The sequence below is a fragment of the Prenolepis imparis genome, unplaced genomic scaffold, assembly GCF_030444845.1.
Source record: "Prenolepis imparis isolate NDT839.2.m4 unplaced genomic scaffold, iyPreImpa1.0 SCAF_10, whole genome shotgun sequence".
Lineage (NCBI taxonomy): Eukaryota > Metazoa > Arthropoda > Insecta > Hymenoptera > Formicidae > Prenolepis > Prenolepis imparis.
The window spans coordinates 15291566-15306075 of record NW_028141168.1 but is presented as its reverse complement, the minus strand read 5'-3'; the positions used below and the strand labels follow the sequence as shown (position 1 = coordinate 15306075).

General features: G+C 30.4%; 3 protein-coding genes across 5 annotated transcripts in view; all 3 read left to right on the top strand.

The window, feature by feature from the left end:
* The first annotated feature begins 91 nt into the window (after nucleotides 1–91).
* On the top strand, nucleotides 92–3825 carry LOC145941780 (aromatic amino acid aminotransferase DDB_G0287711-like). Its single transcript, XM_083048073.1, has 3 exons — nucleotides 92–207; nucleotides 789–954; nucleotides 3709–3825. The coding sequence occupies exons 1-3, from the start codon at nucleotides 141–143 to the stop codon at nucleotides 3734–3736; spliced, it is 261 nt and encodes an 86-aa protein (XP_082904199.1). The 5' UTR covers nucleotides 92–140; the 3' UTR covers nucleotides 3737–3825.
* Nucleotides 2693–14510, top strand: part of Fstl5 (follistatin-like 5) — a 64359-nt gene continuing 52541 nt past the window's right edge. Inside the window, exons 1-3 of one of the 3 annotated variants that reach the window (XM_083048058.1) lie at nucleotides 2693–2831; nucleotides 7167–7375; nucleotides 8969–9038. In XM_083048058.1, the coding sequence (XP_082904184.1) occupies nucleotides 9018–9038 (21 nt within the window). In that variant the 5' untranslated portion in view covers nucleotides 2693–2831; nucleotides 7167–7375; nucleotides 8969–9017. Of the gene's footprint in view, nucleotides 2832–7166; nucleotides 7376–8968; nucleotides 9039–11451; nucleotides 11700–14510 lie in introns of those variants that run through there. The other 2 variants (XM_083048060.1, XM_083048059.1) reach the window with 2 other exon arrangements.
* On the top strand, nucleotides 3755–8015 carry LOC145941518 (kynurenine/alpha-aminoadipate aminotransferase, mitochondrial-like). Its single transcript, XM_083047628.1, has 5 exons — nucleotides 3755–3808; nucleotides 4288–4611; nucleotides 5068–5194; nucleotides 7167–7375; nucleotides 7914–8015. Exons 1-5 carry the CDS (start codon nucleotides 3755–3757, stop codon nucleotides 8013–8015), a joined length of 816 nt encoding a protein of 271 aa, XP_082903754.1.

Here is a 14510-nt window from a genome sequence, read left to right as displayed (position 1 = left end):
AACAAATATTTGTAACTGGTCTTATCGTAAACTGATAAGACTCTTCTTAAGCAATATGTGCATCGTCAGTCAAGTTAGTATGCGATAGCATCCGAGTAAATGCAATTGTGTGACATTTACCGCGCGTGACACAACTCATTATGGATTACAATAAATTCTTTTCTAAAATCACCAGTAGACGAAGATATAATTTAATTAGACGATTGAGTAAGTTATCATTGCATTTATTATTTTCTATGTATTTCTATTTCCCTCGATTTCCCTAATCAAAGTCTAAACGGAAACATATAAAAATGTTCCCCTTCAACTTTAAACTTTGAGTATTTTGCAAAAGTAAGATAATAGATGTAAGTAAAAGAAACATATTTTTTTATATAACTGCGCTTCCTCATATTTTAGAAAATAAAAATTTGAAACTTAATATATTTACATAATTTTAAGTAAGTATATTGTTGAGATATAGTAGGAAAATGTTTTCAAAAATTTTTTTGTGGTATTTAATGCGCTTTATAATTGTATATTTGGATTTTTCGGAAATATATTTTTTATAATAATAAAATTTATAGAAATAGATAGAGATGATACTTTCTATTATTATTTCTATAAGTTTTCTAGATTTTGAATGGAAAAAATATCTAATAAATAATAATTATGTGCATAAAGATTCCTGATTAATTAAGTTTATCCTTTAATCTTTCTAAACAGAATTAATCAAATACATGGGTATGCTTGACTATTAATCTAATATTAATGTTAATGTTTGTATTACGTTTTAAATTTCAATTTAGACGATTCCTACGTATCGCATCCAAATGGTATAAATTTCGCTTCTGGTGTGCCAAACGTCACTACATATCCTGTTGAAGATATTTCCTTGACATACAAGCAGAACAACTTAATAAAATTTAATAAGTCTGAATTATCTACAGCATTGCAATACGGAGCTTCGCAAGGGTGAGTGATATTAACAAATTAATACATAACAATAATATAATATTAATAGGTATATAAATAAATATAATTATTTTCGAGTTATAATAAATGACTGATTTTAATTAAACACATTGAATTAATTTTTCTATACTTAATGTAAACACTCTAAGCTGATATTTTGTTCAATATTTTTGCATAATCAAAAGAGTCAAATTTACTGTGGATTTATCGAAAATTGCTATATTTATCACGAAACTTCAATAATTTTTAAACTATATGTATTGAAATATTATAATAGAAATAAGAATATGTGCTTAAATTCAGCGAGATTGACGTATAATTCACAACCACAGATGTGTGACATGTCACGACGCAATGTGTGTGTATGTGTGTGTGTGTGTGTGTGTGTGTGTGTGTGTGTGTGTGGAGAGATTGTATTATAATCAACATAATAATTTTTTTAAAATGTATTAACCAAATTCGTTTAATGTAACCGAATATAATTATACGCGCACGAAGCGAAGTTATATTGTTCTTTGATGATAAAATCTTAAAAATTGCAATGCATGCATGAATAATTTTAATTCTCGTCCGCCATGCTGTACATCATTTTTTCTTAGAGATTCAAATATTCAATTTTTATGTATTGCATAATTAGGCTGCATTCTGTATCACTTTTTTCTGAGTAATAGAGAGAGAGAGAGAGAGAGAGAGAGAAAATGCACAATTTGGATGACGTTTTGGAACGCAGCCTTAATTAATATATTTGGTACTAACAATAAGAAATTTTGGGTTAGGCGAGGTGGCTTCACCGGGCTCGACTTCATTCTTGGCTGTAACGTTAGTTTCGTCATCAGAAAGCGATCATCCTCCCATAGACACACAGCATCAATTAATCGTCGGTCTGTTAGGCGCGTTCCTTTTATACGAATCGGGGGGAGCGACGCCGCACCAATCACGTTCTTGGCCGTGAAGTTGGGTTTCGCCGTCAGGTGGCGACACCGCTACGCAGTCTTGCGGTAGTCGATGGTGATCAGTCTTTCGCGGAACGTGCAGCGTGGTGGACGCGTAGGACGGGCGAGTTTAGTGGGAATGATAGAAAGAGAGAGAGACACTTCGCCGAGCTCGGCTTCGTTCTTGGCCGTGAAGTTGTTTCGCCGTCAGGTGGCGACACGCAGTCTTGTGGTCAATTTCGTGCGGGACATGCAACGTGCAACGTGGCGGACATATGGAGACGCTCGAATCTAACGGAACACAGGTATCGTGATCGAAAAATTGTAGAAAATTCTACTTTCTTGTTCTCTGTTAAAGATTTAAATATTGCATTTTTATACATTGCATAATTCATTAATATATTTTCATGCATGCATCGTAATAATAATAATAACTTTTATGCATCCGTTACAATTTTTGAGATTTTATTATCAAAGAATAATAATTATCAAAGAACGATATAACTTTGCTTCGCGCGCGTAATTATATTTGGTTAGATTAAACGAAATGAGAAAAAAATATATACATATATATTGTATATGTATATTACAATTATAAATTTTATATTGGGTATACTTATCAATACATGACGTACGAGAGAATATATGTTTACTTTATCAATAAATACATATCTATGTATATCGACATTTTTTTAAATTTGTTAATCACATTCTAATCTATCTGGATTGTATATCTTCACATGCGTATTTTTCTCAAGTTATGAACCGCTATTGCAAAAATGGAGGGAATTCCAGAAAACATGGCATATACCAATGCATAATAATTGGGATGTCGTGTTCACGAATGGTTCTCTGGACGCTTGCAATAAGATCTTTGAAATGATGCTCGATGAAAATGAGCCAATTTTGCTCCAAGCGCCAACATATACCGGAGTAATCGGAGCGGTTAGTAGTTTTTTAAAATAATATCACGAAAAAGTAATGTTTTAATAAAAAAAATTTTTCTAACAAAAAGAGTGAAACGCCAAGTACATAATAATAGTATCTAAACTTGTATGTAACAGATAGAAGTTTAAGAGACAAAAAATTAAGACAAACTTATACATATGTACCTGGCGTTCTTTATAAAATAAAAGTTTTTCACTCACCGGTAAATGCGCAGCAGCAGAGTTGACTATATGGATCTATAACAGGAATATAAAAGATCCAATTATAACAACGCCCAAAGTAATTAATATTTCATAAAGTTATTAAAATCGACTTTTACATTCGATACGTATATAATAATAAACAGAAAGTAATAGATATAATTATATACAATAATAGATTTAATTATATATATATTCCGAAAAAACTATTATGTTTTAACTTATTATTTTAAAAGATATTATATTTATAAATTTTTTTCTCTTATTCTTTCTTATCTAAAAAAAACGAATCAAATAAACAAGAATAAACGCGTGCGCGCGTGATATAAAAATAAAAAATAATATATAAATAATAAATTACTCATCTCAAGTTTGCTCCACTGTCGTCTTCTAGGCCTCCTTCTCTCAGGTTGTCAGGATCATTCGTTGTACTTACTCGCGAAAATAGAATTCATTATTGTTCATTATGCGACACTAAAAATTTACATGCGACATTATTCACATAGTTCCAGCAAGATACACAACGTATTCAACAAATTAGTGTGCAATTTTACATCAAATATAATTGTATAAAGAATAATTATTAATTAAATTAATTAATATCTATTATTTCTTTCGTAGCAGACGCATGTGTATTTTGCAAACAAATTTTCAAATTTTTTTTTAATTTGTAGCTACTACCGCTATTACCGGATATTATAGAGATCAATCAAGATTCCGATGGAATCATTCCCGAACAAATCGCCAAAGAATGCGAGCAGAGACTTGCGACTGGTAAACAGATGCCAAAAGTGAGTCAGAAAATTTGCAATATCAAATAAGATATATATATTTCTTTTCGAAGTCACGTATAGGACAATGAGAAAATAATTTATTTATCTTTGCCCTTCAATTTTTATTTGCGAAAAACTTCTCGCTTTTATTTCTAATTCGAAAACTTTGACGTTTTCACCGAAAAGAGATCAATTACAAATTGCTCGAATAATACGCTTATAAGATTTATCGAAGATTTTGATAATATTCTATATAATCATATAATACGCGAAAGATAAAAATCACCGCTAATAATTAATTATATCAATTGATAATCATGAAATTATTTTACTCACGTAGTTGATATATAATAGAGTCTATATCTTTCTTTTATTTTATATTTCTTTATTTTTTATGCGTAATTTAAAATTCTTACTGTCACAACATTAGAACATTGTTTCTATTCATCAAAGACATGCACAGTTTACTGAATCTTTCAGTTACTTTACGTGAATCCGACGGGAACGAATCCTACAGGCGTCGTCATGTCGGAGACCCGACGAAGAAAAGTGTACGAATTGGCGCAGAAATACAACTTTCTGATCGTCGAGGACGATCCTTACTATTTCGTTCACTTCTTAGATAAACAACCCACGTCGTTTTTCTCCCTCGACACTGACGGTCGCGTAATCAGATTGGATTCGTTTAGTAAGATTATGAGCGCTGGGATTCGCGTCGGGGTTGTTACAGCCCACAAAGACATTGTGAACAAACTGATCATGCATATTGAAAATTCTACTATACACACGTCAGCTTTGTCCCAAGTAAGATTTTTAATTAATTTTTTTTTTATTTGTCTGTATTACTTAACTGTGATTAATACTACTACGACTATATATATATAATATTCTCATTATAAATATTTATATACATGCATATATATATGCATGTATTTATAAAATTATAATTTATATTTATATAATATAAATATGTTATATACATAAATATAAAATATAATATAAATATATTTATTTATATATATAAATATTTTATAATTAGACATGTTTTTGAAAAAGAAATTTTTTATCACGATTATCTTGCTTTGCATCTCACAACTTTATTTTTCGATAAATTATTATCATAGCCAGTAGCCATTATAGCCCGTAACATACATGCTTTACCCTCTTTAGATTATTCTTAGTATTTTAAACATAATAAATTTATGGGTAAAGTTATTTTGTTGAACATATATCATATTGATTTATAACGACCTCTTGCAGATGCTTTTATACAAACTCTTCCAAGTTTGGGAACCACAGAAATTTGAGGAACATTTCAAAGATATACAAAAGTTCTATCGAGAGCGACGTGACATAATGCTCACCCTGGTTGAAAAACACTTAACTGGTATTTCAAAAATTCAATAATTTATTAGTTAAAATTAAAATAAAATTTTATCGGAGATATTTATCCGTCGTTTTAAAATATCAAAACTAGTTTTAAATTATAATTGTATGGTCGGATCATTTTTTATAATTTCAACTACTTTGGCTAATATGAAAATAATTTTTTATCGATTCATTTATTGCTATTTTCCAATCGTTAACATTGCATTGTTTAATAATTAACTTATTATTACTTTAATAATTTATTTTAAATAAAAATTCTTTATTTTAAATTAAAAAATTCTTAAGTTAAAAAAACTTGGTATTAACTAATATTAAAAAATAATTAAATTTTTTTAAAAGTTTATATTATGCTAAAAATAAAAATAATAAAAATCTCGTTGAAGTTTAAAGCGTCCGTTTTCTGAAACTTTAAACTTTGCATGTACTGACCCTAGAGGTACGCATAACGTTGATTTGTAAGATACAAGTTTATACATATAAAGCAGTGTCCAGAACAATTAAAAATTAAACAATTAATAATTGCATGTAAACTAAATTTTTAATTGAACTTTTAATATTCAATAATACAAAATTATATAATTTGTAACAAAGATTTTTTTAACTATAAACTTCTATAAAATATGATAACTAAAAAAAATGTGATTTTTATATTTATATTGAAATATTAATTACTTATAATTTATATTAATTACTTCTTTTATAAATATTTTATTATATTTAGAATAAAAGAATAGGATATTTTATGTGTACTATTTTATGGCACAATGTAAAATAAATTATATAAAAATTTAAACTATATTCCGATATACACTGTCAATATAAAAAAAATCTATAATATAGGTATTAATTTTGCAGAAGAGCCATAACGTAAATTATAAATTTTTAGTACTGGCATTTTTTTATATATCAGAACATAGAAACAATTAATGTTATATAAATGAGAAATAATAAACTGCTTATCTTAACAACGGACGATTTCTCCGATTATTATTTATCGTATCGTATTTATGATTATATTGTACTTATTTTAAATGCACAACATTATTTGACTCAGAGTTTATCAGTCTTATATTCGCGACATTTTGGTAACAAAATAGAAAAGTTTAAAAATAATTAATCTCATCTGATATCAAGAGTTTCGAATCAAAATGGCTCATTAAAAGCGAGAGAGAGAGAGGACTATTTGAAAATGTACAATTCAAATTTAAAACTGCAAAAACATTTCGAGCATATCTCAATCTCTTCTGCAAAATTAATATATTATTACTATTTTAAATAAAAAGATAGCACGAAATACTTTCTTTAATAAATAATCGTCGTTTCGATATGTTTGCAAGTCGCTAATTGCAGAAATTGATTAATTAGGCGAGTTAAAATCGAGAATGAAACGACACACCGCTACCTGTCTCCGTCCGAGTGTCTACGCTAATGACAACAATCGTACGTAAACAAAGCGCGCGTACGTCACGAAAAACGAGCGCTGAATGATTCATGGTGAATGTCGTCTCGAAATATTTAACATAGAATAAATGCAAAATATTCTGCGTTTGCATATCGGTGTCCCACGAATTTAAAATTAATTATTAATAAACGTACATATGTATATATGTATCGTGACTTTTTTCGTTATTTAGATAATTCAATGATTGCTATTCGTATATTACTGCGCGCTTTTCATCTAAAAATGATGAATAAATTATATTTAAATACACAGTCTAAAAAGAAAAACAAACTGAATTTTAATCGCGTCGATAATTTCAACGAGATTTTATTTTACATCATCAATTGTGCAAAAACTGATTTTTGGTATAAAAAAATATTTTCATATTTTTATTTAAATTTGATCCCAAATTAGCCGATTAATAAATAATTTTTTGAAAATATTCTGGATTTATATCTTTTACTCTATAATAAATTTGAACGTTCAAAGTAATTTTAAAATATTTACATACAAAGTTAATATACTTTAGGTTTGGCGGAGTGGTACGTGCCACAGGGTGGATTCTTTCTCTGGGTAAAACTCCTTGATATAGATAATACACTGGATTTAGTGATGAACAAATTCGCGCCCCAAGGTATTTTCATTACTCCTGGAAATGCCTTCAATTACGATTCTTCAAAACCGGATCATCACTTGAGATTCAGCTTCAGCAGTTCCTCGCCGGAGGACATGGACAAGGTAAATTTGGAATTTATTGATTCTGGTTTATTAATTCCATCACACACAACGCATACATACACGTGTAAGAACTATATTCACATATACATATATACATACATATACATATAATATATAAATTATAATACATATATAAAGTATATTAAATTACAAGTATTAGCGAAATATTAAATTACAAGTATTTTAAAGTATAAAGATTAATTTTTTATTAAATAACGATTAATTTACGGAGGTTATTCTTATTCAATTCTTACGCGATTCGATCGTTTTATTATCGTATTATTATCAATCTGAATTATATTTAATTCGTCGAAAAATTGATGAAATAGTAAATAATCGGATAAACTATATTTGACTCTATAAGTATTGCCGAAATATTTTACTATGCTATATATGTATACATACGCGAAATATTAAATTGTACAAGCATTTTAAAATACTCAATCGCGCGGGCTGATAATTATATTAATTATAATAATTATGCAGAATGATCGCATTTCTCATGATATTACACGTGATAATACGATAATATATGAAGCGCGACCACTTTGTTACCTTTTCGCTCGAGTCTCATTGTATGAATGACGACGAGGTTGTGAAATGTAGCACGCCGATTATACATATCCTCACCACCGCGTAAAATACTTGGGCAACGAATATTATCAATAGCATGGTATACAGCCTTGGTATCGTCTATCGCGCTATTGTTTACGTGCTCCGGCTTTGTTATTATTCGCGCGCCGACACTTGAACAGATAAGTAGTGATGCGAGACGCCCCGAATTCCTTTTCTAAAAGCAATCGCGAATCAATATCGGAAAACTATATTGTCTACGATAATATGCTTAATGAATAATTGACAATTAATGTATAATTTATACGATTAATATGTAATTATATCGCAACGATAAATCTCGAAATGCATTTTAATTTATTCATTTAATCAAGTAAGAATCAAAGTGACAGGTATCTAATTATAAATAATTATCGTTTTGTTGCTATCTTTTTGGACAATAATCATTTATTTAAAGATTTACTTATTGTTAAAATCAAATATATTTCGTCCGATGTGTTATCGTTAGACTTTTAAACGATTTAAATATGATTCGAAATGAGAATGCGCAGTGAAACGATTGAATCGAAGAAATAATAAGGACAAGCTCTGCACGATACATTAATCGTGTATTAAATAATTCATATATACTTTAAATTGCTTGTATAATTTAATATATCCTCGTATGTATATATATATATATATATCATAGTACGTAAAATATTTTGACAATACTTAGAGTCAAATATATGTATTTTATTCGATGCTTTATCGTTCAATTTCTTGATAATCTAAATATAATTCTGATTGAGAACGCGCAGTAAAATAATCAAATCGCAGGATCGAGTAAATAAAATAAGCTTTGTAATACATTAATCGTCTAATAAATATTTAATCTCTATACTTTAAAAAACTTATATAATTTAATATTCTACATATGTACTCATAGTGCAAATAATGCAGAAGAATAATATCAATCGCGTTTTAAAAAAATTTGATACTTTAATATTTGATACGTTAATATTTTCTATCATTTTTCAGGGACTGTCTATAGTGGCTAAGATAATACGCGAAGAAGCAGCGAAGAAAAATGACGATGTTGCAAAGTAAGGTAAAAAATATTATTATCACATACATATTATTCAAAGTGTTAATTTTTTTATTATATGATATTTTTCTAACACAAAATATCTTCTATCTCTAACTCTATAATGATTTGCTCTACAATTTTTATTTTACGACTTTCTTATATTCTACAAATAAATCGTCTTAAAATATATCTCAAAGGAGCTATCAATAAAATACATGTTTAATTGAGGAAATGGAAAAAGTTACAATAATCACATTAAATATCTTGCAAATATCTTTATTTTTTATACATATCATGTTTTGCATTGTGCACTTGTGTATTGTTAAGATCAAAGTAATTATGTACTTTTGAAACGTCAAATGCCATCTACACATCGAGAAACTATGATCGGTAACTTACTAACAACTTTTCTGAGTATAGCTTAATATTTTGCTCTGCACAAACGGGGCGCTCTATTAAGTAATAATTTAAAGCATTAATTTAAAAACTTTACCATTAAAATAAAGAGCGATAAGTCAAATCAACTTGAATGATAAAATCACAGAAATACAGTTTCTATTATAGAAACCTTTAATGGCATAATCGTAGATGTGTATAATTCTATAAAACGTTAAAATATGATTATGCTTTGTGGAATTAAATTACATATAATATTAAATGTTCAAATATTTATATCAAATGATATTCAAAGCTGTCGGTAACATCAGTATTCTCCGAGTAATTTTAGTCAGAACTGGAGGACTTTAATCCTCAGAACGTAATATCGATTTGTGGTACCACAATTAAGTTAACATTTAAAAATACATATCCACTATTTCACTAAATAATTAATTTGTGCAAAAGAATCTTTGGTTTTTTAATATTATTTTAATTTATTAAATTTTTCTAGATTTAAAATTAGAATTAGAATTTTATTGCGCACTTCTTTACGCATTGGAACTGTGAAAATTAACGTGCTAATCCATTAGACCTCATATTTTCTTAAACGATAGCCTCGAAAGATAAAACGAATCGCGTTATCAGTTTATCAGCGATCCGTAATACAAACATAATTAGATTGATATCATTCGATTTGATTCGATAACAATTTGTTACGATAAAACAAATACAGGTCTCACACATGAATCTCTTTCTCTCTTTCCCCGCATTTATATTCGTGAATTTATTTTCATCTCATATATAAAGTTTTGACAGAGATTGAATATAAAAAAAATCAATATTCTTCTTCTCGAAGTACATTTTCTTGAGAAATGCATTTGAATTTCATACTGTTCTATATTCTACATTAAATTATAGGAGACAGTTATAATGCTTTTAACATTAAATTCGCGTAAAATTGGAATTATATCAATTCTTAAATGAAGCAAGAAGTCTTTCCACCCTTAGAGGGTGCAATATCGATAGGAGATGTCGCTTCAGTCGAGGGTGCTGTCAAAAATCTGACGTTTAGTAAACACACGCGAGTTTTCTCGATAACAGAGATAAATGAGAAAAAGCGCACTTTCGAAATAAGAGACGAAACTGGAGCAATTTTTATAACTCTAATATTTTTATTTTCTCCCCATCTTCCTCGTTTATCGAGATTCGCGTAACTGAAAGCGGTCAAGAAAAAATCCATTACTTTTAATCAAATAAATGTAACGCGGTATTAATTGACGATCTCGATATAGACCGGCGATTTGCTGCAATATTTGTTCTACATCCCCCGTAATTGCCATCCTTTCCCTCCCGAGGGTCAACGTTCACCAATCGCGTTTCCCCGAGGGCGACAAATTGCGAACTTACCCCCTACCCCTCTTTCCCCGGCGCGACACTTATAGAGAATTAATAGCGGCTTTTATTGCGAGTTCTCTCCAAAGTAACCGGCGAAATTGCCAAAAAAGTTTAAGTCGATCTATGACGACGACGACGACCGACGACGACGACGACGACGAAGCAACGCAGGCGCAAACGTGCCGTTTCCATGGCGTCCTCGCTATACGTGGTTAGGTAATGTTGGATTAGACACACTCTACGCCGACCCTCACCGGGGGTAAACGTTCAGTACACCCTAAACCATCGTCGCGGTTAGAGGAGCCTCTCGTACCTCTCTCGTATCCGCACGTGCATACACGCGTAAGCGGCATCCACGCACCGCGAAGCGAAAATACGCGCGGTATATTTCATCCCCTCTGTTTATACGGATCGCCCGGCGCGATATCCGCTCGTTTGTTTATCCAATTTTACCCCTCTACGCTCTTACGCTCTACGATCCGCCAAACATTTCCGTTCATTTGTACGATCGCGTCCGACTTATGCGGTGTTGAATCATCATCATCGCAATCGCGTTTCGTCATCTCTCTCGTTTGATGAAGCTCGGAATATATCCTCGTGATGATTCCGCGTCGATGATTTGCGTGCCGCAGCTTTAATCCCCAGAAAGTCGCGTCACAGGTCGGAGTCACGCTCGCAAAATCCAGCCGGACTAAACTCAACTCTTGCCCTTCCGCCGAGGGGGTGGGCAGCATCACCACCACCACCGCCACCACTACTACTACCAGCGTAGACCTTAAAATCCAGGCTGCGTGAAACGCAATCGAACATAGTGTCGTGGGAACGAAAGTGGCGGGTGGTGTGTTTACTGCGGTGGCGGCGAGGGTATTATCCTGACGGAACTAAAACTGGTCAGGTCAGTAACACGGGGTGAGTCGAGTTGCTTGGACTCTTTGTAATGCGTTCTCCGATTGTTTTTAATCTCGTCGATGTTTTGTTGATACAGATCCAAAGAATCTAGTGTCCCTCTATGAGACATAACATATGTGTGTCTCTCGAGTAACTTTTCTCGATTAAATCGTTTGTTTTCTTTTCTTTTTTTTTTTTTTTTTAAGAAATCATAATTCGGAATATTCCCTGCAGTAGAATGTAGCTACGGCATTTTAAGGAGATTTTATTTCCACGCATAGCATAAAAATTCCAATGCCGCTTATATAAATCGTGTTGTCATTACTCGCATTCTCTTGTCGAGTTTTAGATACAACTTATTTCTTTCTCTTAATAGTTCTCTCTTGCAGAAGTACCTTGTGTAAAATTTTATAAGAGATCTGGATAAAACTGAAAATAATTGTTAGAAAATTGTAAATATACAATATGCTTACTTTTTTTACTTTTATTTTACCTTGTAGCTTATAAAATTGTGTTTCTGCATGAACAAAAGTTATTAAAAATTTCGAAACTTAACTTTTAATACTTATAAGTAATACTTTTATAACATTATAATAGATATGTATAGTTGTATATTTAATTATTATTATCTGACACACAAAATACGCTATAAAATTCAATAAATTAAATTAACTAAATAAAATTAAATCTACGATTACATATAATTTTGTCTTGCAGTATACATACATGTATATATATATATATATATGTATGTATCGATATTATTTTTGATTTGTATCCAGCGATCGATCGAAAATCCGGCTTCTATAATTCGCGAAGGCGCAAATGAAACGGATCGAGTATATAATTACGGGGCCAAATATCATTATTAATCGAGCAATGTATTTTTATACGAATATTTTCATCGAGAAGCGAAAACAGCTTTTTTCTCACTCTAGATATTCGCGTCGGCGATTCTCGCGGCCACGTTTACGGAAAGATTGTTAGATTGATCGATACGCGACGAGTTGCTATGACAAAAATAGACAAATATTCGTAATGCGTTCCCGCATAGAGGGTAAATATGTTCGGCCGGCTACATGCCGTCCGTATAAATAGAAAACGCAGGCATATATATGCATACATATATATATGTATATATATATATGTGTATATATATATATATATGTATATATATATATATTTGCGCGGATGGGGTTGCGCGTGACGGGGGTGACACGGACAAGTCGCGCAGGCGCCTACCTGTGGAGAGAGAGACTCCGCGGAATACGTGATGATAAATACTAAATTTAACCCCCGGGTGAAACGTCAGGGTATCCGGATCGATAACACTTTTCTGGCGTCTCTCGTTCTTTTTTCATCGACAAAACGTGACTTCGCGCGTATGTAGGGCGTTTATATAAATCGTTGACCGCAGAGGTCGCGTGCCCCCCTTCGTACGGTACATCCGATACGTATCGCGGGTATGACGAAGTCTTCATTAAAATTCCACAGCGCTTAAAATTCCGCGTTATCGGGCCGCAAGCAAAATTTTGCGTGCGAAACGTAACCAACTGTCCAGGTATACTCGTAATAAAAATGCGAGCTTCGAATTCCAATGGAATTTTTAATAGTTATTAACATATGTAATTTTTTTCTTCAACATTAGTGTAAGAAAAATTTATATATCCTACTAATTAAAAGCTTTCGTTACCGTTTTATAATCGTAGTTGTCGCAAGTAAATACAATATAAAATTAAACGCGAAGTATTTCGCAATCGATGATATATATAAAATTCCAACTTTATATAACTGTTAATTAATTAAATTAATTAACTTAATTAGCTATGAGTATTTCGCACTATATAAACTTAATGATGAAAATATTACAACTATTACTAAAAGTATCAAGCTCTATCCCAGCTAATGTTAGAAACAAATTATAAATAAGTAAAATATCTAAAAATATTTTATTTCATATATTTAGAGTACAGTCATATAATATTTATTTTAATTTATCGAGAGCAATAATTATACTTTAAATTGTCAGTTTATTCTTGAATCTGCTATTATGAAAGAAAAATATATGTATATTTATAGATATTTTATAAAAATATCTATTATGTTATGATAATAGTTAACACATAAGTATTTTTATGCTAAATAATTAGAATTATGCAATGATATAGATGCACACATCGTTAGAAATTACTGCATTTTAATAACTTTAAATTTCAACTTTATTTAATTTTAAAAGGAATAATCAACCTTTCACATATTACTCACATTACTGCCTATATCTATCAAATATAAATCTACATTATTAATTCTCATTTATTTCCACGTATGTTTTATACATTTCACGTACGAGAGATTATTAATTCCTACGTACGTAATTAAACAATGCACATCATCCACGAAAATTCGAAGCAGATAATCCATTTAAAGGTAGTAATATTCTGTTCACGAGTTAATATATTCCACCGAGGATGTAACACGCACATATTTCTATAATTCGAAAATTATACAATCGAATATAAAGCGATCTTCTTTATTCAATGAACGAAGAGAAAGAGAAATTGGAATAGTCGAAGAAAAAAAAAGATTACATTTGCATTTAATGAAAAAAAAAAAAAAATAGAATTCTATTGTAATTTATAAAAAGACGATTTCATTTTTCAATGTATTGTGTATATTGTCAATTAAGAGAGTGCTAAGCGCAACAGTAGTTTGACATGCTTTTTTTTTAACAATTTAAACAAATCGAAAATAAAATGCGCGTAAACAAATGCATAACATTCCATTGAATATCGAATATGACAAAATGAATTTATTTACACACAGTTTTAAATT